The sequence below is a fragment of the Chinchilla lanigera genome, unplaced genomic scaffold, assembly GCF_000276665.1.
Source record: "Chinchilla lanigera isolate Chin_1 unplaced genomic scaffold, ChiLan1.0 scaffold00021, whole genome shotgun sequence".
Taxonomy (NCBI): domain Eukaryota; kingdom Metazoa; phylum Chordata; class Mammalia; order Rodentia; family Chinchillidae; genus Chinchilla; species Chinchilla lanigera.
In genome coordinates this window covers 3,659,541-3,684,763 of record NW_004955422.1, presented here as the reverse complement: position 1 = coordinate 3,684,763, position 25,223 = coordinate 3,659,541, and the positions used below count along the sequence as shown (strand labels likewise).

Here is a 25,223-nt window from a genome sequence, read left to right as displayed (position 1 = left end):
CTTTGATCCACAGAAGAACTCAGAGTGAAACAGAACACGGGAACTAGAGTCCAGGGTTTAGGGGATGTGACTTTTTCCTGAGATGTCCCTTTCCAAGCTTTTCTGTCCCTGCCCCTCCGCTGCACACCCTGGTACTCTTTTATTTCCTGTGTGGCTGCATCCTTATGGCTGGTCAGTAAGCAGAAAGTCAGAATGTCTTTCCATTTCTCAGGCTCTTTTACTATTTGCCACTGCCAAGCTGGGGTTTTTTTCCCCTTAATTTTGGTTCATTTTATGGCTACATTTCTCAGACTGGTGCTTATTACCACTTGGTTTATTTCTACTGCTTCTTTTATTTTTAAAAATTTCCATGACAGTGGACGAGGATATTTTAGCGTTCAAATTAAGCTTGTCCAGAGGATGGAATTGAGGTCCAAGAAATAGCTCCCTGTTTAGTTCCTGGAATCGTGCCTTTGGCAGATAATGCCACGCTCTATGGAAAGAGACTTTGAAGAAAATGGAGTTTTGCTTAGGGCATTTGGATAAACAGAACTGTGACATATTTTAGAGCTTCTAGTAGTATGTGAGCACAAACTACCTCTTTACTAAAATGCGCAGGGATCAAACATTGCCTGGGTGCACATGGCTTTTTCATATAAGGACAAATGCTTTGGTGTCTAGGGCTGCATTTAGGGAAGTATTGAGACCGTTTGTATCAGAGGTTGATTTGTAAACAGACAGAATTGCACTTGGCCAGTTCAGTGTAGACTACTGCCTTGCTCCTGTCAGATTTAATTTACCTTTCTGTCATAGCTCTAGCAGAGAGGCTGAGGATTAAATCAGCTGCAGGGAAGAAGTTCTTCTCTGTTCATCGTAGTTCATCTCCTAGAAAGATTCCTCTCCCTCAGCACAGTTGACACTTGGGGTTGGCTAGCTCTGTCGTGGGGCTGTCCTGTGTGGTGTGGGATTCTTAGCAGTTCCATGGCCTCTACATGCCAGAGCTAGGAGCCAGCAGCACTTTTCACAGTCAGAGCAGCCCAGAATGACTCAGATATTGCCACTTCTCTGCCGAGGCACAGTTGCCCCTGGTTAAGAACCGTCATCTGACAGTAAATGCAAGCCACAGAGCTTGCTCAGTAAAGCACCTCCTTATTGTCTTCCATTTTGGAGACATTTGATTACTCCTCAAAAGAATCGTTTTCTTTTTCTTTTTCTTGTTGCAGTTTTGGGGACTGAACCCAGGACTTTCACACTGAGCCATATCCCCAGCCCTTTTTTATTTTATCTCAAGATTGGGTCTTGCTAAGTCTTTAAATTACCCAGGCTGGGGGCTGGGGATTTAGCTCAGCGGCAAAAGCGCCTGCCTGGCAAGCGCAAGGTCGTGAGTTCGGTTCCCAGTACCAGAGAAAAACCAAAAAAAATAAAAAATAAAAAAAATAAATTACCCAGGCTGGGCTTGAACTTGTGATCCTTCTGCCTCAGCCTCCCAGAGTTTGGGATTACATGTCTGTGTGACCCCACCTGGCAAAAATGTTTTATAATGTGCTCTTTTTCAATAATGTAATACACACTTAGTATCAGAAATTTAGAAACTGCAGATAAACATAAAGATATTAATATTTTGGGTAATTCTTCCACTTGATATTTTAGTTTTGATCATTTTTAATTTAGGCAAAGACATACAGTTTTTTCTATAAAAATAAAATTATGTATAGTATGTTTTGCTCAACTGTATACATTACCGGGCTTTAGTATTATTAAATATTCTTCTACAATATTATAATAGTTGTATAGTATCCCATAATGTACATGTATCATAATTTATTCAGGCAAGTCCCTTTTGTTGAATATTAAATTTTTCAAATTAGAGTTCTTTAACTTGGAGTTTGTGTTTGCTGCTGATGGATTAGTTCATTTGTATACTACTTTCAACAAAATATTTTTTAAAAGGAAGATTCACTAATGTGTGTATATGTTGGGAGTACTTTTTTAATTTTAAAATTGTTGTGCCTGGCATGGTAGTACACATCTGTAATCCTAGCTACTCGGGAGGCAGAAGCAGGAGAATCACAAATTTGAGCCCACCCTGGACAACTTAGTGATTTAGTAAAACCCAGTCTCAAAATAAATAAAAAGAACTGGGGTTGTAGGTCAGCAAGAAGGCCCTGGATTAAAAATGAAAACAGAAGTTACTGCCTTGAGCTTAATATCCAATACACCAGAATCAGGTTCAACCATAGATTTTTAAAACATGTTTCAGTCTTTGTTAAAATTATATCTTACGTGAACTCAGTATATAAACAAGATCAAATCCTTGACTGGCTGCGAGGGTCACCAACGTGACCCCCTTTCTCCTATAGTAGGCGTCGGTAGTATCTAGGACTCTAGAAGCCCACTCTGAGATCTTTGACTTTGGTGATTGATATTTTCTCATACTCTTCCTCAAATGTCTTTTAAGGATAGAATATCTTCACTGAACAGAGATGACGCTGGATTTTAATTTAGACATTCAGTTCTGAAGGATCTATATAGAGTATTGGTTAGAGAGTCTAAATTAATCCTCTAGTTCATTATCCCCTTTTTTCTTCTTTTCTCCGGTTCACTACCAAAAATAACTAAGAAAAAACACATACCCACTTAGAATGCAAACTTGATGTTATCACCGTGCTCAGCCCCTGAGCAAGGCAGGGAAGTGCTAATTAGATTCTCAGCCGCATTATAGAGAAGCTACCTTCCTCCTTTACATTCTTGTCAAGGGTATAAACCTAGCATCTGATCTTGAGCTCCATGAACATTTAAAGCTGTAAAATAAATAGGAAATGCAGCCTGCTGACATTATTATTGGAGTTTCATTTTAGAATTTGCTCTCTTGAGCATGGGTTAGTTTAATGACATTTTGGTTTTATTGATCTAAGCTTTGTTTGTTGTTGTCCTTGTTTATTTTTTTTAAATCTGCTTGGAAGGTAGTGCTCAGCCTCACAAGCAGGCTCAGCTTTGACCGTGGTGAGGGATGCACACATGTGCTTCCCTGGTGCTCTTACCCGATGTGGGCTGTACTTGAAAATATTCAGCTTTCCTTTGTTGTCCATCCATGCGCCATTATGAAACACAGAACACAGGCATTTGAAGAGTTCCCTAAAGTACCGATTCTCAGCCCCCTCTATAGCCTGTGGGGCCTGGGATGTGTGTGTGTGTGTGTGTGTCCACAGTCTGTTTCCATAGTACTGAGTAGGTGACATTTTCACCTTATCGAGTTTGCACCGATGGTACCAAAGTGCGAATGGATAAAACTTCTGGCGTCTTAGCATATATCAAGGCACTGTCACCTGGCCTAGCAGTCACTGTGCTCTCCACCACCGTATGCTTCCAGTTTTAAAAAGTAAAACATGCTGATTTCATCTCAGAATGTCCCGTGACAAAGCTGTAAACATTATTCGTTTTATTAAATCTTTCCCTTTGATTACGTGTCTTCTTAATAGTTGGTTTAATGAAATTGAAAGTGCACAGAGCACCTCCGCTGGAAACCAGAATGTGGCTGTTGGGGCTGCAAGCTAGGCCAGCTCCTTCTTCACTATTGTCGCTTAGAAGAACAGCTGGCAGATTGGTTACTCAGACCTGAGTGTTGGGTCGATATTTTCTTGTAAATAGAGTTGTGTCACTTCAAGGAAGATGGTGGATGGGATTGTTGCTAATGATAAAATTGTTTTCAGATACTTCAATAAAAACAACATATTTTTTTAACAGATTGAATGCATATAAAATTCAGCTCTCAAGTCAGGCATTGAAAAGATCTATAAAACAGTGCTTTTTCCATCAACCTTTTTACTAAAAATTTTTCCCAAAAGGAACATTTATGTTAACATATCGTAGGTTTGTTACTGAATTTTAAATGAGTTAGCCAGCAGTTTATATTTTTCAATCTTAATTTTTAATATGGAAGTAATCTATAGCTATAATCCCTATATACCAAAGCCCTTGGAGGGCCTCAGTAATTTCAGTCGTGTAAAGTTTGAAAATGACTGTCCTAGAGTGTTTATAAAGCACCCAAAAAAGTTCTGGTGAGACAGAATTCTAGCAACAACAAAAAAGCTGGGCTGACTGTAGCTCCCAGGTACAACCGAAGGTCAGCAGTCACAGCTTCCTGTTGTATATGTGACCGGGCTTTTCCAATCACAAACTACTTCAGTCAGTGGGATGCTCAGCACCTGCGCTGCGGAATCAGTCTTCTGTAGTTTACACTCCTTAAATTGTTAAGAACATTTGTTGGAAAAGAATATTTTGCCCTGCAGTTTCTGTCTTTAGGAAGTGGCCACTTGAAGGATTAAATGTCTTTTTTAAAAAAGCAATTCTATAGGGGCTGGGAGAGCTCAGTGGTAGAGCACTTGCCCAGCATGTGTGAAGTCCTGAGTTCTGTCCCCAGCACCTCAGAAAAAAAGCAGTTCACCACTGAAGTTTGAAGTAGGAATTGAATGGAGGGGCATTAGGAGGAAAGTTCTTTCAGACTTAATTCTGTCCACTGCCACCTGAAGCCACAGGTCAGCTTCCCTGCTTTGCTTACCACCTTAATGACATCCGAGGATGACTGTCCTGGGTGTATTAATGTCTTCTTCTACGTTTACCAGAAAAAGATGCGATGGATAGACAGGCCTTGGGCCTCTTGACATTGCTCTACCAGATGTAGTACTCTTATAAGATGACAGAGGTTAAAGGCTTCAAAACAAATGCAGGGAGCGAACACTCTTTCTGCTGTGTGTTCATTGCTTTCTAAGTGATTTGCTTATCCCATGCCTCAGTTATAACTTCACTGGTTTTGCCTTCTCTCTGCTTCCATGTGGGTCTCTTGTGGCCTCTGCCCTTCCTCGGCCTGCTGACTGCAGTGGCACCCTGTGCTGCGCACACTGAAGCACCGCATTGAAGACAACACCGGCCACACCTTTAACTCCGTGCTCTGCAATCTCTACCGCGACGAGAAGGACAGCGTGGACTGGCACAGTGACGACGAGCCCGCGCTCGGGAGGTGGCCCGCCATCGCTTCGCTCAGCTTCGGTGCCACACGCGCTTTTGAGATGAGGAAGAAGCCCCCGCCTGTGAGTATTCTTTGTCCTTGTGCTCTTCCTGCTTCCTATTCTATGAAGAAAGCAGTGTTCCTGCGAGCTCCTATTTGCAGGCACGGAGGACAGGAGAATGCACGTTACTAATGAAACATTCTTCGCTGGTTGCGCGCCCCGTTGTGAACTGTTTGGCTGCCAAAGTACCCATTCATACACTGACTTAACCAACAGGAATGGCCTTCCCTGTGCCACAGTCTGGGCTTGTTTCCGTTGGTGGAAAGGGCAGAGACTGTCGTGCAGAGACACCTGTGGGGTGGACAGCTGTGGCTGATGCTTACAGAAGGGTCCCACAAGGTAGAGGGAGTGAGACAAGCGTCAGGAGGGAGGCCTTCGAAGAAGCCTTCCGTTTCAAGTGCTCTTCCTGGGAGCATGGCCTCCTTTCTGTGAGGGGGCACCCCTTGCAGCCTTGTTCTTCTAAATCTTCTGAAAGACAGATGGACCCAAGGCTTCTTCAGAGGAAACTCCAGCGAGATCAGCAGAGGTGATGATCCACCCATGTTCCAGTGGAAAAGCAGCCACTAAATGGTGTAATGATTTTGGTTTTTCACCCCAGCTCTTTCCTAGCTTTTACATGACATGTGAGGTATACTAGGGCTATTAATTTTTTTACTGGCTTTCTCTGTTCTCTTTCATTCTGGGGATCAAGCCCAAGGCTTCCTGCATGCTCAGCACACACTCTACCCGAGTTGCCCTCCCAGCCCTAATTGTTTTAAATCAAAACTGTGGAGCCTTCAGCTGGGAAGATGGGTAGTAGGAACTCCCAAGAAAACAGCAGAGCAAACTTCCACAAGATTATCTTATTTCCAAGGTCTGTGTCATTTTCCAAGCAAGGCTCCTGATTAGTCATCTTGTATCATTAAACCAGATTCGATAAGTGTGGAAGGCCAGCAGGCTGTATTATGGATATGACCTAATTCAGGCCACATCATTATTAGTCAGCGCTTGTGTCTGTTTTTCATCAGATGCACTTCTCTGAGAATGCAATTAATGGACCTGGGCTGCTTCCTAGAGGCCCATTTGGTTTTCCAGGCATGGTATTTTGAAGCATATTGAGTTATTTTGCATATGTGCCATTAAACACTGGTTGCTGGCATCATTTCCATTGATTAGGTTTCCTTTGCCTTTGTTTACACAGAAACTTTGGTCATTGTTGTTGGGGAATTGTTAGTTGCCAGTGTCTTATTAAGTTAACTTGCTCCCTGAGCACTGTAGCTTTCCCGGGGCCCTTGGCAGGCAGCCCGCTCGTGCGCCGAGGAGTACAACCTGGGAGTCAGACCACCCAGCCACTGCTCTATTACTTTTAGGTACGGTGCTCTCGTACACAGGTACTCTTTCATTAAATCCCAAGTTCACACATGTGCAGAATTCATCTTGCCCTTAGTAAAGACTCCTGCTTTATGAATTGCAGAGAGACATCGTGTGTCTCGTTATTTACGCTCAGACCTTCTTCCCAAGCCAGCATGTGGAACACCTGCTCGCTGCCGGGCGTGGTTCTGGAGCTGGGGCTGCAGCAGTGCATGAGAAAGCTGAAGCCCCCTTTCTCCTCCTGGACCCCAGCGACACATACTGGTTCCTCGTCGCCCTCCCGAGTTCTCTTTCGAGGTTCTGACTGGCACGCACCTATAGGATATGTCGTCTTCGGACCAGTCCTGCTCTTTAGTTCTTCACAGTTATTTTGTTTGTTGCTAAGTATTTAAGTCTTATTACAGTTTCTTTCATACATATAGTCACCACCAACAACAACCCTTTGGGAAAAAAAATGGGGGGCCTATTTATAGAATGGAGCTTAAAATTCTCAAAGTATGCTTCCCGGGTAGTTTACTATATAAGCAGTTTCCAACTACTAAACATAAACAGTGTTCGGTTGCCCAGAAATACCCGATTCCTTCCCCCTCCAGGAAACAGAAGCTCTTTATTTGCTCATATAAAAACCTAACTCGTGTGGTGCACACCTGTCAGGCCAGTACTCTGCGGGGCTAAGGCAGGACAGTCACATGTTTGAGCCCACCCAGGGCAACTCAGTGAGCCGCTGTCTCAAAATAATAAAAAAGGACTTTGGCTTAGTGTAAAGGCTCTGGGTTCAACCCCCAGTATCTCAAAACAAAGCAAAGCAAAACAAAACAAAACAACAAAACAAAAACAACCTAGATCTTTGTCCTGCATTTGTTATGTTGTAGGTTGATGCGTGAGCACAACATACAGCATTCTGGTTTTTGTTTTGTTTTTACGTGCAGCATTCTTTCTGTGGTCACCTGTTTGGAACAAAATCTGTGTTCAGTCTTCTTCAAGGCTGTTTTGATAAACATAGTGGAAGCACAGGCCGTGAAACACTCAACCTGGTCACGGCCCCACAGTCTGCCAGCAGCAGGGAGTCTGCACTGTAGCTGTGGAAGCTGATTTGATGGAAATCTAGGTCTGATAAGTAGGGACGTTTGTTTGAGGTCTTAAAGTTGGCTGAGGAAATGGGCTTGGGAAGAAATATAAACATGTCAGTACCATAAGCTCTTGGCTCTAAAATTTTGGCTTCTGGCCTCATGTTAACTATGATTGAATTTGATGCAGTTTTTGTGTACCTTGTCAATTCTAACTTTTGTTACAGATGGGGAAATTGAATGTTAACATGTCTGAAATAGTAAGCACACATTAATGAATACAGCTTAGAAGTTCCATTCTTGGGTAAACAGGACACAAGTTTAAACTTCTGAAAAGAGTCCTTTAGCTTTCACTGCCAGATCCCAAAGATCTGGGGTTCTATAAATATAACTAAACTAGTGACACAGAAGTCTTTCGTTGATAGCCATGGAAATATTTCTTAGGGTAGAAATCTTTATCTTATTATAAACAGTGCTTTTTCTGAAGGATGAAGGGAGATAGTTATTGCCAATCTTTGTCAACTTTTTCTAAACTCGGAGAACGTGACTGGTGATTCATACAACCCAAAGTAAAAGTATAAATTCAAAGGCATAAATTAGGTTAATCTGTGTGGGATTTGTAGTCTGTGACTCTTGGATCTGTGTCTCAGAATGCCACTACAGACTGCAATTTTCATGTCTGTCAACAAGACATTTGAGGTATGTTAAAGGTTGTAGGAGGGAATCCTTAAAACTCCTAGCTTTGACCTGTCTCCCTTGAGCTGCTAAGACGTGCGTGGGTTCCCAGTTTCTCATCTGATGGAGCCAGAAGTCATGAGATTTCCTGCCCTTCGTGCAAATACACAGTTTTGAGGCAAAAGCATGTGTTTTAGGCTACTTCCAAAGAAAAATAGTCTTCATTTTTTTTCTTTCCATGCAGAGTTCGGCCCCCTCCCCCTCAGCAGCAGCTGTTTGTTGGCACTCTGGCGCTGCTGCTCTTCTGAGAGCTGCCCCAGCTCCACGCGCTGTGTTCCTCACAGTCTCCCTGTGCGGGGTGTGTCTTTGTTTCCTAAGCAGTGCCCCTCTGATTCATGGCGTTGGCAGCCAGCTTCCAGCATACCTCTCCCTGGGATTAAACGTTACACTCCTCCAAGGTGCTGATTCTTTTTTTGCTGGTCTCTAGTCCAAGTCTGTCCACTCTGGCTCATTTGTTTCGATTGTACAGGAACTGCCATCTCCTGTAACGCTATTAGGGTTCTCTAGTTAGAGGCATAGCTGGCCTGTTTGACCCTGCTCGTCCATTCAGCCTGTCTCTTCTGTGTAGTTGGCATCAGAGGTTGAGTGGAGAGCACCATACCTATATCCTGGCCAATGCCCAGCTCTTCTGTCCGAAGACTGAGGTGAAGCTTACTGAATATACCTGAGTAGCCCTTCTATTTTATGCCGTTGGGGTAGGTCACGAAGCTTTTCTGCACTTCTTGTCCCAAACCCAGTTGTACTTTTCAAACCACATTGTGTCCCTGTTTGCAAAGATTAGTCTGGTTCTTTTCCCAGCTAGCTTTAATTCTCCACAGAAGAACAAACTGGAAAAGGAACTACAAAAGCCATTTGGCAGGCTGCTATTTCTCTGTCGGTTACCATGGAAACCGTGATGGCTGAGTGGGGGGTTATTAGATAATAGCAGGAAGTTTGTGATGCACTGGAGGGTTAGATGCCAAAAGCCTTGTTTTTCTACCAGATTACCCTGAGTGAGCTCTTCTTTATCAGCTGAATTGTGCAAGTGTTAGGGGCTCCCTTCCTCCTCCAGGTGATGAGCTGAGGCAGGTTGGGTCTTTCTCTAACCACTCTTGTCCGGAGCACCTCCTAAAGGATGCGTGAGACCCTGTTCCTCTCACCAGGAGATGGTCGTAAAAGCAGGCCTGCTGGTAGAGACCAAGAGCGTTCAGTGAATGGGAGGCCCCAGTGCCTCCTTCGCTAATTTATTAATTCTTTAAATCAGTGCTGGGAAGAGTAGAGTATCAAAAGTCAGCCAGGTCATAAATGTTAATAGTTTTTCCAGAACTTTAGAAAAAACGAGGATTTTGAGATCCAAAACACTATGGTACTGAATGACTTAACTTTGACAGCTAGCTAAGCTTGAAGCCTACAGCCTTTCATAGAGTGCTAAACACTGCTGCTGCGATTCCAGTCATCCAGCCTGCTCTGTGACCGGTCTTCTGATTACGGCACCTGTCCCAAGAGGTCACAAGAAATATCTGAAAGAAAGTATTGATAACTGTGGTCCTTTTAAAACATTCCCTACTGAAATTGGGAACGTCAGGTTTTCTTTCCTGTGTCTGCCCCCAAGCTTGGTAGAAAGCACTTACCTCCCTCCTTTATACTTAAGTCCTTTCACGGCTGGAGATGTAGCCCCACGGTGGGGCATTTGCCTATGCTTACTTGTTTTTGTAAGTGGGAACGATAATTGGTAGTTAGTTCCTAGGAGTAATCACAAAGGTCTCCCATGAAAGTTGCTGCAGTCATCTGTGCGTTTTTAACTTATAAATGGTAGGTATCCTGGTGACTTACCGGAAATTGAAAAAGGAAATGAAGAGCAGTGAAACTGAAGTCTGGGTTTCCCTTAGCGGAGAGAGAAGAGTGGAGGAGGCTCAGGGAGGGTGAGGCAGCCTGTGGGTCAGAAGTAGTGACTGGGTGTTTGAGCTCCTGTCTCCAGGCCTGTCTGATGGTTTGGGGTGTGGGTAAAGGACGGAGTGTATGTGTGTATGTGTGCATGCGTGCCTCTGTGTGTGTGTGTGTGTTTGGGATAAGAATAAGTGGTCCTGCCAGACTTGAGATTCTTTGAGAGCCGAGTTACCCTTCACTTCCTTAGGGCCTGGTATTGGGCTAGAGTTCTATGGCTTTGCATTCTCTGGAAATAATTAATTTCTGCCAAGAAACCCCCAAGTCCGTGTTGCCAGTGACAGTTTTGATTTAGAGGAAGCAACTTTTCCTAAGTAAGTCGCCGTGTTTCGGTGTGTGCTGTGGTTAGCTATGGGGTCTGCTTGCAAACGGGATTCTTTTAAAACTCACGGCCAAGGTAGAGGTTTTTATACTCTAAGAACTATTCCTAGTCATTTTCTCACCTTTTTGCAAGTTATGTGCTCGGGAGGACGACTGTCTGGCTGAGGCAGAAAAGAGCTGTCTGTGCTTGCGGAAAGGGAGCAGGCTGCACCCCGGAGCCCAGTGAGCCAGCACGAGGAGCAGGGCAGGGGACACAGTCGGGCCGCTCAGGCAGAGACCAGGAGCCTCAGGAAGAGGCAGATGGTAAGGACGGCAGGAAGCCAGCGAGTGTGCAGCCGCATTGGCAATTTTAAAAGATCGCTTTACAACACAGAGCCTGGACTAAGAGCAGAAGCAAGGAGACCAATTAGGAGATTGTCAAACCTTGTTTATACCTAGAACAAGGGAGAGAAAAAGCAGCAGGACAGGTTGCATGGCTTAAGCTCAGAGGAGCAGGGAGTTCCAAGGAGGCATGGGCGCTCAAAGGCTGGTAGGAGTAAGGAGAATACGCCCTACCTGGCTCTGCCGTCCACTGGATTGAAAGGTGTGATCGCCTTCACACAGGACAGAGGGAAATGTGCAGTCTTCTGGGGACAGCCAGGGCTCACTTAGGGCAAGGAGAAAAAAGGAGCCTTCAGAACTCAGGAGGCTAAAGGGATGGGTGAGCGAGCTCCTTTGCACGTGGGAATTCTGAAGGACACAGAGAGGGCACTGCAGGGAGAGCACTGGGTCCAGGTCCGGTCAGATCACCACCAAGAGCTGTCGGGAATGAGTTTCCTCACGTTGACGATGATTGGTGGAGCTTGCACCTCTGCTGTGACAGATGTCAGCTGTATGTCAGGCACGGCAGAATGTGTTTTCATGAGGTCTTTGAGGATGCAGGCCCTTTGTTTCTGCTGTTACAATCTTGGCTAAAGCTCCTTGAAGATACTTGGTACAGTCAGGGTTAGGGGAATGAATTTTTGTTTTTGTACTGGGAATCGAACTCATGGCCTTACGCTTGCCAGGCAGGTACTGTGCTGATGAGTTATATCCCCAGCCCTACAAGGGAATAAATTTAATACAGGACACATAATATATAGGATTATTTTATAATACTCACCCAAAGAATCAAATGCAAAAGAATGCTGGAGATCTTTCCACACCCTAGAGATCCAAAGAATCCAACTGAGGGCCTGGATCCCACAGCAGTGTCCTGCGTGAGTCCAGCTGGAGGCCTAAAGCCCACGACAGTGTCTCGCGCAAGTCTGTACGAAGGATCTGCACTGGGAAGGCCTAAAGGTCAGTGGTGGAAGTAGAAAGTCTGTGCCAGCAGGCTGGGAGATCTGTGCCAACAGGCTGAGGAATCTGCACTAGAGCTAGGAAGCGATGCTCAAGGTAAGCACTAGAGCTCCCTTGAAAAGAACCGTAGCCATCCTGTGCAACAGTGAGGACCCGAGTTCCTCTGATGATAACAGCTGAGTTCATACCAGGAAAACCAGTGAGACAAGCTTCTCTAGGAGAATCAACAGCGTACCATCTTCCCCTCCGGCTCTCCTTTTATGCTGTGGGCAACAACCCTCCACGCCCAGCACCACACTGATTCAGTTAGCTGAGTCTGACAAGTTGATCATTAGTTAATCCACCACAGTAAACTTCACTTAGCTTAAACTTCATTTAAGCTCATTTCTTAGAGATACTGTATTACCAAGGATGCAGTCCTTACCACAGTAACTCTTCTGATTTGAAATATACAGCCAAAATCGCCAGAATGACTATGAATGTAAAGTCAAGTTAGTTTTTGCTTAAATTCAGTAACTTCTCACCCCATCCTGCCCTAGTACTATATTGATAATAACTCTGAATAGTCAGCACTTTCAGAAAGTCTCTAGTTGAGAGGAAAGGCAGGAGCATCTCTGCTAGTTCAAGCTGCAGCACTCCACTTTTGACGCCTGTGGAGAGAGCTATGCTACAGCCAACGATTGCCCAGGCCTCAAACCTCTTCTTTTAAGTGAGGCACTGGTGAGCTCTGTGTTATAGAACTATTAAGATCAGGGGTGTAGCCCAGTGTGGTGGTGCATTCCTGTAATCCCAGGATTCTGGGAGGCTGAGGCAGGAACACTGCAAGTTCCAGGCCAGCCTGGGCAACTTAGTGACTTAGCAAGACCCTGTCTCAAAGAGAAAAAGTAAAAAAGGGCTGGGGATGTATGGTAGCTCAGTGTAAAGGCCCTAGGTTCAACCCCCAGTACTATAAAAAAAAAAAAAAAAAAAAGAAAATTCAAGGATGTCCCCGATAGAGGATGATTAATTGTTCCTGTCAGTCTTTTCTGCTTCCTTTTCTTGTTTACCTCACTAGAATCTTCCAAGCCTGAGGAATGCCACAAATTAGGACAGAGTTTGGTCCAAACCCAGAGATCTGTGCGACGTTAAAATTGTTTTGAACCGATAACCTCAGTGGTTCCAAAGCTATGCTTTCCCACCTAGCCTTTTACTTTAAAGATCTTATTGCAGAAACAGCTGCTTCTGTTTTCAAAGTAATGTATTTCAGATCACTGCCAAGGATGTGGTCATTTAGATGTGGGTTGAGTCAGCAGAACAACTGCAGAGATGACTTTGTGGGATCCTGGCTTTATTCTCTCCATAATTTCCATAACTAATACGTTTTGTTTATGTCAGCTTTCACGAGTATATTACCACCATGAACAAAAACTTGGGCTGTGTTCTCAGATCAGTACCATAGGAACAATTTTGCAGCCTGCATAGAGCCTGCATAATCATCAAGCTTAGATGATTTGTGAAGCAGGCTTGAGCTCAACCAGGTTTTCATGGGCAAGGCTACACCATAATGTGGGGAAACAAGCTGAAGAGAAATGCTGTTATGTTGACAAAAGGGGTGTTATTGGCACAATCATAAATTGGGAGGCAGAAAAATGGCTTTTGCCCCAGATGGCTCACTTGAGATGTTAGTAAGAATTGCCTCCTTAGTTTTTTATAGCCGTGAGGGGGAGGTCAAGGAGAGAAAACAAAGAGAGAAAAAACAGCTGCCTTTGTTGCAGCACTAAGAGAAACAGACCCTAAGTCTGATTCTTGGGTCCCCAAGAAGAACTCGTCGACTACATTCATCTGCTACCACTGTCAAAAGCTAGGCCACCTCAAGAGGTACTGCCCTAAGAAGACCCCTGGGCCATGCCCTGACTGTAAAGATGACCACTAGAGGTCAGACTGCCCTCTGAAGTGAAGGCCTTAGAGCTCAGACCCCTCCTACCAGCTGGTCCAACAGGAATGAAGGGGCCCAGGGCATACTCTGCCTTCTCCCTCTCACCAGACCATTATCTTCAAGGAGGAGCCCCGTGTAATCATGACTATAGAGGAAAAAGTAAACAGCCTATTGCTGGACACTGGTGCTAGTCTCTCGGTCCTTCTTTTTAATCCTGGCCTTGCTTCCAGCTGTCACACTTCAGTGAAAGGAGTCACTGATGAAGAAGTAATCCACTATTTTTCACAACCCTTAGGCTGTAACTACTTGTTAAATCTTTCTTGCATATCTTTGTTTTCCTGAGAAACCACTTTGAAGATACCAACATGTATTACCGCAGCCATTGATAATTTCCTACTAATCTGTCCATAACTCTGTAATGTTTCTGTTATTCCTATGCTGTTTCGTAAATGGATGTATGTTTATTACATGTTTTCAACAACAACCATTGAGAATAGCCAATGATTATATAATTGATCACTCATGTATAGCTCTATTTGTTTTCCCTAGAAACCACTTTGAAGAAACCGAAGTATAGTACACCAACCATTGATAATTTCCTACCATTTTTGTCTGTAACTCACTATTATTTGTCTATTTGTTTTCCTGACAAACTGTCTTGAAGATACCAGTGGTAAAATAACCATTGATAGTGTCCTACCACTTTGTCTGTAATTCTTTAAATCCCCCTATTACTATGTTATCCTTCTTTTACTCTTTTAAATAAATTATAAATAAATAAATAAATAAATAAATAGGGAGGTAGGGCGAGTAAAGAGACACTTAACTCTTGGGAGGTAAGTAGCTTCATTAGGTTTTCAAATATCATTTCAGTCTGCAAAAAAATCCTTGACTATCTTGTCAAATAACCTCACCCTTTACCTGATCCCTGGACCAGAGAGCTAAGGAAATTGTGATCATATCTATTACTATGTTGAGAAAACCTGTTTGACTCTGTAGAGATTCTGTCATCTGGATTTTTTTCTTGAAGCACAGACTTGGGGCTGGAAGTGTAGTTCAGTGATAGAGTACACGATTACCAAATACAAGGCCCTGGGGTCAGTCTCCAGCACCACCACCCAAAAGAAAGAGAGGTTCTGGAATAAGTTGTCTACTCTACGATCCCCCTTCCCTCCTTGTTTAACTCTGTCTTGAAACACCTGCTCTCTGGCTCTTTCCCTGCACTCTGCTGAACTTACACTGTGCTACTGCCCTACAATCAGCACCCTGGCCTTTCCTCAGTCATCTTCTCTTCTCTTTCTTGTAATGTTAGTCACCAGTGTCTGTGACCTCTGGGTGTGAATCTAGGCCACTGTTTAGCTGCCTTTTCTTTGTCCTGTTGGCCTCTGAAATACTGTCTTGTCTTAGTTCTTTTCACGCTTTACTCATTGATATTTCTAGGTTCCCTTTGAGGTTATTTTTTCTCCTTTACGTTCAACCCCTTAAATCTGAAAGTCAAGATTATCTGTGACTTTTTTTTTCTGCATTGTTTTTGAGGCGATTATCAAATGGCAGTAGATTATAAATACCATATGGGCAGGCTCTTCGGTCTCATTTATCATTATGTCTCCAGTATTTGCATACACCAAGTATGTGTGCTTTGGTTGAACAAGCAAATAAATAAGATCTCAGTTTTTAGACCTTACCCATTCTTCTTTCAGTGGGGTGACTTGTGAGTTTCTGAGCTCCGGGTTTTTAATCTCAATTTTCAGTCTGTACTTTCTACATGTTCTTGAGTCATTTCCACTTAATAACAGCACATGCAGCTTCCAAACTGAAATTATAAAATTGGGTTCATTATTGTTCTCAGGAAAACTCCGTAATTCCATCAGCCAAGTCCGTTTATATTTATGATAGCACCATTCTCTTGATCAAATTAACATAAGTTATTTCCAGTTCTTCCTCATCCCCTTGTTTCTTATAAAATCAATGCACTAATTATCTTTTTTTTGAGAGAGAGCTTTGCTGTCCTGCCGCCCAGGCTGACTTCAAAACTCATGATCTTCCTACTTTAGCCCTTACAAGTAGCTGGGATTACACTTGTGCATACCATGCCTGGTTTTTTTATTTTTTTATTTTTATTTTTATTTTTTTTTGAGATAGGGTCTTGCCATGTAGCTCAGGCTGGCGTTGAACTCAGTTTGTAGCTCAGGCTAGCCTCAAACTCATAGCGATCCTCCCGCCTCAGCCTCCCAGTTGCTGGGATTACAGGCATGTGTCTCCATACCTGGCTTTTATTTCTTTCTTGAATATCTAAAGAACCTGTCCATCTCATAACAATCATTTTCATACCAGGCCTTTTTTCTTTAAATGTCATGCTCCAAAGACTAGAATTAGCTTTTACTCCTTAATATTCTCAATTCCAGTCTTTGCTTCCTCTGATCTGTCCAGGGTCCAGGTGCCAGCTAGTATTTTCAGGATCAGTTCTTTCCTGCTTCTCCTCCTATTTCTTCTCCCCATCCCCATCAGATATTAATTTTACTACCTACTGTTGTGTCAGGCCCTATGCTCAGCTCTGAGGAGCTAGCAGCAAAGGTGACAGATACGATCCCTGTTAGGCAGTCATCCAAAAATCACAACTAGATTTTCCCCCTGTGCAGTGGTAAGTAATGGGGTTGTGACGTGAGCTGGTTTCGTTTCTATGAAAGCTTACTCCAGTTGCTATGCGAGGCATCGCCAGGGAGAAGCAGGAGTGGGAGACCGATGGAGGGCGGCGGCAGTAGTGCTAGTGGGAGGCTGCAGGCTTGGACTGAGGTGTGGTGGAGAGGAGGAGAAGTCAGTGGATTTGAGGATAACCAGGAGCACGGCCAGCATTTGACATGTGGGAGTAAGAATCAAGAATGACTCTCACGTTGCTGGCTGGAGCAGTCAGTGGATGGAGGTGTGATGAACTCAGACGGAGGTGGAGAGGGATTTCTTCATTTGATTGGTCCTCATTGAAGGAGTTCCTTCTCCATGCTAGGTTTCAGATGCCTGGGGTTTGTTTCGCATGGCCACTAGCTATATAAGTCGGTTCAGTTGACAGGCTGGGCCAGAGCTGGGGTTATCAGACCAATAACGGTAGAATGCTAACGGCGAGTAACAAGTATGTAATGCTGACTTTGTGCCTGGCTGTGTAAAGCTATGAAATTGCACGTTGCTGTTACAGGCAAGAGACAGAGGAGCATAAAGCTAAGCTGCAGCTCCCTGCTTTTGTCACTTGTTTTCCAACTCAGAAACACCTTCATTTCCTCCCGCTGAAACAAGACTAACACGGAAACTCCTAGGCCAGCTGGTCAAGCCTGCAGCGATCCAAGCCCAGAGTGCTGGGGTCTCTCACTGTTCCCGGATGGGCGCTCCTGCCAACTGCCGCCTTGCTCCCCTCAGGCCCGCTTTCCACCTGCTGGCTAATTCAGGTCCCCTCCACACTGTAAGGGCCGGCCGAGGCATGGAAACGAAGACTAGATCCTGTGTGTGGAGTGCTTCCTGTGGGCTTGGGGAGTGAGACACAGGTAGCAGGCCCCTACTTGGCTTTGTCTGTCTTTTCCGCTCATCTGTATCTTGTTTTTATAAGTAAAATGGTGGGGGTTTTCTTCGGTAAACAGTTCATCTGAGGATTAGCGGTGACCTGGAAAACCACATGCCTCGCTATTAACTGAGGTCAGTCATAAGGAAGCAGATTTTGCCTTCAGGGGCCTTTTCTGATTGGACTGGGGGTGAGAGGGCCAGTGTGAAACTTGAAGGTAAAGTAGTCTGCGTCCTGAGGCACTTCTGCTGAAGTGGCCCAGGGAGGGTCAAGGAAGTGCAGCTGTCACTGCTGGCCTCAGGAGCTTCCGGGCCACCTGGGGCGACTGACATGGGAAAAAAAGAGGGCAGGCGTGCCCTAGGCCTCTTAGCAGGAGAGCTGGGTAGGAGCAGCACGGCCAGGTAGGCTCTGAGCTCAGTCTGGCCTTCAGACTTGTAGATACTGTCCAACAGGTTTTTGTTAATTTTTTAATTTAACTTTTAAAATTTTTACTAGTACATGTTTGTACTACATAATGGTTACATTCCTCGTGGGGAGATGGTACATGTACAGAACACACCTTAATTCTTTTTACGGCCCCTTCCCCTCTCCACCCTCCCCCCATCTCTTGGTTCTGTTTCCTTTTGCAAAAGATCCATCTCCCTGTTTCCTATTTTTTATCTTTTATTTGGCTCTCTAACTTATACTTCAGGTTTCTCATACCATGCTATAGATAAACATGTGTCTGATTTTTTCCACTCAACATTATGGTCTCAGAATGCATCCATTTTCCTACACATGACTCAAGTTTAGCCTTTTCTCTGGCAGAGTGGTGCTCCATTGTGTATCAACAGCACATTTTCTTTATCCATTCATCTGTTGATGGACATACAGGCTGCTTCCAAGATTTAGCCCAGTTTTGCTGCTGTAAACATGGCATGCATGGATCGCAGTAATATGACATCTTCCACTCTTTCAGGAAGATACCCAGGAGGGGAATAGCTTGGTCAAATTTTTATTTTTAATTTTTTGAGGAGTTGCCCAGTATTTTTAAAGAAACTGAAGTAGTTGTCAAAATTTATAACTAGGAGATTTCACACAAAAACCCCACTTACCAGCTTCCTCAGAAAGCAGAGGATAAACAGCACTGAGGGCACAGTGCTCCAGGGCGCTCCCACCCGTGTGCAGGTCTGCTGCGTGTCCCCACGCCGCGCTGTGTCACACCGAGGTCCCAGTCCTCGTTTATAGCACTGGCTGGTGTTGCACCCGGTACAGCATGACAGGGTGCTGTGTAATTAGGACAGGGAATACTACAGGGGGAGTAGAGTGGGAATAGAGCTCAGTACAGAGAGCACAGTACAAAGGCTTTAGAGCCAGTTAGGTCTGCGTTCACAAGTTAGCCCTGCCTCCTGCCAGCCTTTGCCCTAGACAAGTACGTTGCTTGTGATAAAGTGGGTAGTGTTGTCTCCTTTCCCTTACGGGTTTGTAGTGAGGATTTACAAAAATCTATCTATGGATCTTAACATGCTTAGTCCACCATGGTAGATCCTATCTAAAAAGTCTAACTGGAGGCCTGAGATTAAGTACCTGGAAATTGCTGGAAAAAGAAATGTCAGGGTTGGGGTTATTTCAGTGATAGAACACTTGCCTAAGTTTGCATGAAGTCCTGAATTTGGTCCCCAGCACCACCAAAAGAAAGGAAATGTGGAAAACAAAAGAAGCCAAAACCAAAAATTCTAGGTAGACTAAAGAGTTAAACCTGAAATGTGTACCTTTTTTTTTTTTAACAGAAAGGAAATACGGTTTTATATTTAACTTTTCTCAATGTGAGAAAAGACTTTCTAAGCATAAAAACCTTGAAGGAGCGCCAGAGAAAGGTCAGTGGAGTTGACTCTAGAAACTTCTGAACTCTTCTATGTTAAATAACAAACACAGTTAAAAGGCAAGTAGCAAGTAAGAAAAGCATTCGTAAAACTTACGACAAGGGCAAATCTCTTACTCTGTGATTCCAGATCGGTAAGGAAAACGCTAGCATCCAATAGAACAGTGGACAGAGACCGCAAGCAGAGCACACAACAGAAGCGCCGCTCACGGCAGAAACGTTAAAAAGTGTCAAGCCATGTTGTAATCAAAGAATGCTAAATTTGAGCTGTCATTTTTCCCATTGTCAATTGATAATTGGTACGTGCTGTCCTATTTTCCTGATGGAATCATAAGTCACTGCAGTCTTCCTAAAATAGCAATTTGACAGTGTAAATTAAGTGCCTTCAAGTTGATACCCTTGGGCCCAGTAATTCCATTTTTAAGAATATATCCTAGGGATATATTAAGAGATATTTTTTGCTTTGCCTTTACTCACAGTGATCTTATTTTCTTTCTCCTCTTCAAAAAAATACTAGTGTGTTAAACTCTCAGTCTCCAGCAAGTTCTGTAATGCTATATACTTAACGCTAGTGCTGTGCTTGATGTATGTAGGTGGTCGAAAAGTAATTGTGAGTTTAGAGAAGAAAGGACACGTTTGTACAAAGCCATGTTATATAACATTTAAAGTTGTAGAGAAATGCTCACAATACGTTAAAATGCAGGGCACACGATCGTATGTATGGAATATTCTGTGCGTTATGTGAACTCTGAATACTGCTATGTGTGGTAGGCCCTGAGCGTTTCTACAAAATCACATAGCCCTTCCCTTGTGGTGTTTCTGAGAATAGGAAGACAGACACGGAATAAGTAATTACACACTGTCTTTCACAGTAGTCAGTTTGTGTTACTTCTACATTCCAGAAAGAAAAACTGTAATGATGATTTTAAATCAGAATTGATTTTAATTTCTAAGGCACTGTTATGGGACAAGAAAGGAATGATTACATGAGAAATCTGAATTTCATACAATGAATTGTCTAATAAAAAGGAAAACTCTTAGGAAGCATCCTTAGGAAAATTTATTTCTAAAAAAAAGGAAAAACCCTCCATTGGATGGTTAGTAATATAACAATAAATATGCCCAGATTTTTTTTCCTAAAATACCATTTCGTAAAGGGAACCGAGTTGGATAATATCTTGGTGAGGTGGAGCTAAGAGTCTCGAGACATCTCCAGCCTCATGTAAAGAAGCATAATTAAACATTCAGATGAATGGGCTGTGGCTGGAGAGGGAGTGGGAATGTTGATCAGCATTAACATAAAAGTCTGTAGTTTTTGCTTTTTTGATCTACCGGTAGGGTTTTGAGTGTGTAGAAAACCAAAAACGTCAACGACAAAGCCCACCCTGTAGATTGATTGTGATCCTACAAGCTGCTCTTAACCAGTATCAGGGATGGAAAATTTTTCTCTTAAGCAATGGTTTTTGGGAGTGTGTTTTGTTTGGAAGAAAGTCTGGCGTAAACGAGAAGAGTTTCAGAGTCTGTTTTGGTAACCTAACCATGCTTAATGACCGTGGACGTGCTCCTGTAAACAGACGGACCCAGGCTGCCTCCACGGCTTGTCCTCGGTCAGCCAAGCCTCTATACAAGCCGCATGGCCCCCCTGGCCTTGCACCTGCTTCCTAGGTAGGAAAGGTCACGTTAAAGGGTGGCACTATGCTCTGTTGCCACTCTTGGCCTCAAAAAAGAAAGTCACTTTTGTGTACTCCGTTGCACTGGTAGGTTCCCTTGGCCTCTCCCCTGTCCATCTCCTCCTGCAAATTAGGAATGCGCTTTCTGAGCCAAGGGTGTGGGAAGGAGTAAATACCGAACTGCAGAGTGATGCCGTGACCTCTCAAAGTGGGCACACTTCCTGTTGCTGTCTCCTTCATGGATTGGTGCGAGCGGCCCCCTCCCTAGTGAAGGGTTCCCTTTGCTCTCAGGTGTGACTGGGGGTTATGTTGGAGGTACTGTGTTCAAACCCACCTGAAGCTTTCCCTCATTTGAAAAATCCAAATCTTAGAGTTAGGGTGTGACTGTGTCATACTTCCTTTTTTCCGTCTGTGCTGATGTTTCCCTCTTGCATTTGCAATTCTCTTTCACCTTTGAGGTGCATTCCTGCTTCGTGTTTCCAGGTGGAATTACAGTGCTCACTTCTCCACCACTGCTCGTCCTTCTCAGTGGTGTTTTTGATGTTCTAAGAGATCTTCACCTCAGAATTGTTCTGAAGTTGTGGTTAAGTGTCTTTCCTCTGTGTTTTACTTTACTCTCCTGTCTAAGTGTCAGAACTTAATTTATACGTTCAGGCTGTCTTACCCTCTCTGATTACATGGAGGGTAGCAGCAATTCCGCTTCTAGCTAAGCTGAACCTTGCCTCAGTAACTGCCTGCACACCCAAATTAAGGAGCCTTGGCCCCTCTAATCTTGTGGGTGCTGCACTCCCTTCTGTTATCTTCTCTTCGTAGGGCATTCACCCCTTCTGTCTGGCATGCTTCTCTCAGCCATCTTTAGCCGTCTGAGATGGAGGTGGGCATCCAGAGCTGGGCAGGGTCGTCTCCCGTTGCTCTCTGGTTGGCTGAGCCATCAGGTAAATACGTTGGTGCTTACTTCCTCCAGGAGAGAAAAGGTGACAGACACAATTAAAGTCACTCACTGTAACCAAACGTTATTTCAAACATCACTTATGTCTTCTGCCTGTAAAACTTACGACTGTCCCTGAGAAAGTCATTGCCAAGTGTTGGGTCCTGGAACTTAGACTGTTTATGCGAGTTCCTTATTGTTTTGATTTTGCTTTTCCTGTGGGAAATAGTTGTAAACAGTGAAGTTCTTAGAAGCACCCGTCCAGTGATAAACATAAACACAGCATTGCGCTGAAATCCACCCTGCAGTAACCCCATGTAACCCCGGCCTCGGAGGTGAAGTGCGTTCACCGCTGGGCCCAGCAGTCCTGGCACAGCACAGGTGGAAGAAGCCGGGGAGTCAGCCCTGCCCTGATCTCAGCCCTTGACGTGCCCTCATTGCCTTGAGCAAGGAAGTTGTCCACCGGCCCCTCCGTCAGCTGTGACGCAAGAGTAACACCACCTGTTGGTTGCTTTGCAGGCTGTGCTGTGAAGACTCGTGACAGCACTGGGCATAAGCTGATTTTGCGCCCTCCAGCAGAAAGGGGCAGTGTAAATGCAAGTATTTGTGCGCTAATTGTGCAGGAGCTGTGATCCATCCTGCAAGCCCAAGCAGCAGGGCTTCGTGGGCAGCACTGCTCTGCGTAGGCCAGAGCTGCCTCTTTGAGAAGGTCTTGCTGTCTTCTGTCGGGAAGGGGACGGGAATGTATCTCCAAGACAGCAGAGCAGCCTCGGGAAGAGCTGAGAGTGGTTTTAACGTGGGTGCCAGTTAGTGAGTGAACATAAATGTGAAAAGGGGCGGCCGCATTCACCCCACCACGCCTTGGTTAAAAGGCCGTTTTCCCCACACAGTGTTGAAATGCAGGGTGCACGTAAGACAGCGGGAAGGGATTCTTTCACAAGTGACTTTCTGTCTTCCCTGGGCCAGAGCAGGCTTTGGCACATTTGGGATGACGATAACAGTAACAACTAGCTCTCACATGCACTGCGCACCAGCCTCCGAGGGCCGACACGTACTGTCTCAGGTGGGGCTCACAGCAGCCCTGCGTGACCGATGTTATCGTCCCCACGTTACAAATGAGCAAATCAAGGCACAGGGAAGTGAAATCACTCACCTAAGGCCGAACAGCTGCGCAGCAACAGAGCCGGTGCGTGAACCCCGCACACAGACTGGCTGAGGAGGAGCGGCTTTCGTTTCTTTTACCACTGTCCGTTTCTGTCACCATTGCTCACACAAGCCAAAAGTTCCTCCCAGTGAATGCTGTTTTCTAGGAAGAGAACGGAGACTATACCTATGTGGAAAGAGTGAAGATACCCTTGGATCACGGGGCCCTGTTAATCATGGAAGGAGCTACACAAGCGGACTGGCAGGTGAGGGCGCTCACGGAGCCTCCTTCAGTGGCTGCAGGGGTTAATTTCAAGTAAACATGGTCAGAAGCAAGTTGCTATTGTAAGGGGCAAGAGCCAGTCAGCGCACATCATTTCCCAGCTTTCACTTCCAAGGCGGGTGCTGATCCTACTGGGAACCCAAGTGGGCTCCTGCAGCAGCGGGACCCAGTAGGGCCGGATGGACATGTTCTGCACCTGTGCTGCCCACTGTCCTAGCCGCTAGCCACATTGACTGTTGACCGCATAAAATATGACAAGTATGCTAAAGAACTGCGTCATAAATTTAATGAATTTAAATTCCAATGACTTCCAGTAGCTAGAAGCTCTCATTTTAGGCTGCAGTTCCACAGCTGGGCCAGGCCATTTTTAGGCCAGTTCATTTTTGAGTTATGTGTGTTGTTGTACAAATACTTAGCAAGAGAGTGGAATCTTGTGACTCTTGGGCCTTCTCCATTTTTTCAAATGAGATTGGGGAAGATGGCAGGAATCTGAGAAGAGGAGCACTAATTAGAAAAGATGACAGTGTCTCACTGTCAGGGTGCTGGCATGTGGAGGGCCAGTGGTGCAATGGGTAATGTGTCTGACTACGGATCAGGGTGCTGGCATAGCCCAGTGGGGTTGACTGGGAACCGGAGAGAAGGATACCATTTTCCGCATAACTTTAAAGAGTTTGAGACTGGAATAAAATGGAAATACTTCTATATCCTCATAAGTAAGTTGTAAATTGCTTTGAATTTGAAGTGTGTGTTTATACCCAAGAGTTATTTATATTTCTATTTAGCATCAAGTGCCCAAAGAATACCACTCCAGAGGTCCGAGAGTAAACCTGACCTTTCGCACCATTTATCCGGACCCCAGAGGGGCACCCAGCTGACGTGAGCGCTGCGGAGCTTTGCGTGCAGTGGCTACGCCCACAAGGCCCTTTGGCCCTTCGGCTGGAAGACACTTCAGGAAGCTGCTCAGCTTATCCCGAGATGCAGCTCTTTGGAAGATGGTGGCATTTGCTTCCCAGCTCACTGTCCCGTTAAATGAGAGCCCACAGCAGTTCATTTGGTTTTATGTCCACTGTGGGAACAGTTGTTCCGAAGCACATCTCAAAATCGTGCATTATCTTTAGACAAATTAAAAGCCACTGCGGCTGTGCCCTCAGATGATTTGGGCCATAGTCTGTTTTTTTTTCCTGCCCTCCCCCTGTAATCTGAAGGAATTTGAATGGCCTCGTGTCTCTGGGGAAAATCTGCACGTGTTTGCTCCTTGTGACGTCTGTGGAGTGGAGATATAAATACATGTCAGCAGCCCTGGAGCCTTCTGTAGGCAGACAGCTGCAGAAACCCAAACAGAGGTGGCTTCGGGAGCTTTGCTGAAATCTGTCTTGGCACTGTCACATCGTAGCCTGTGTGTCACTGTAATGGAGAGCTGTATATTCAGGGGACACTGTTTCTAACTGTCTTCCTGGGACACACTTGGGAATAGTCCTCCAAATAAAAGATGGAGCCCGGGTGCTCTAATCTTCACCTGGGGCAGTCATCTGGACACCTATCATGCGAGAAAATATGGTCCCCTCAGGGAAGGAAGAAGAGCTGAGGATTCATGAGAAGTAGGCTGAGATGTTGGCAGAAGCGCAGCAAATGCCCAGTGAGTGACAGCTGTTCCACACAGAGTAGTTTCCCCTGGGGAATCAGTCGAGTCGTGTAAAGCCAGCCAGAGAGGAGCGAGGCAGACCTCAGGGAATAGACCGAGTGAGCTCGTGGTCCCCGCCTTCGATCCCGGCAGCCCGTGACCAAGGCTCTTTGTGACTCCGTGTTCCCGTGCACACAGTTTCCGAGGCTCGAAGGTTAGCCTGTGATGTGACTGAGGCTCCCAAAACAGCAGAGTGGCTGCCCCTTCTTGCATCATGGAAACACGTGTCTCCTTGACCTCTTGCCTCAGGAGCAGTGTGCCAGGTAAACACGCTGTCATTTAAATAAACTTAAATAGATGAAAGTGGGTCAGAGGAGTTAGAGTTTCTCTCTCTGCCTCGGGGGAAAATATACAGCACCCTCTTGCTTTTCATCCTGTTTCCTTTCATAGAAGTAAGATCGATGATCCCCACGGCTGTGAAGTGCCAGTGACAGGGC

General features: G+C 44.9%; 1 protein-coding gene across 2 annotated transcripts in view; it reads left to right on the top strand.

Annotated features, from left to right (window-relative positions):
• Window positions 1-24,260, top strand: part of Alkbh3 (alkB homolog 3, alpha-ketoglutarate-dependent dioxygenase) — a 34,849-nt gene extending 10,589 nt beyond the window's left edge. For both annotated transcript variants that reach the window (XM_005384082.2, XM_005384083.2), the window contains exons 8-10: window positions 4,857-5,066; window positions 22,990-23,088; window positions 23,888-24,260. In XM_005384082.2, coding sequence (XP_005384139.1) covers window positions 4,857-5,066; window positions 22,990-23,088; window positions 23,888-23,980 — 402 coding nt within the window. In that variant the 3' untranslated portion in view covers window positions 23,981-24,260. The remainder of the gene's footprint in view (window positions 1-4,856; window positions 5,067-22,989; window positions 23,089-23,887) is intronic.
• The last annotated feature ends 963 nt before the right edge of the window (window positions 24,261-25,223 follow it).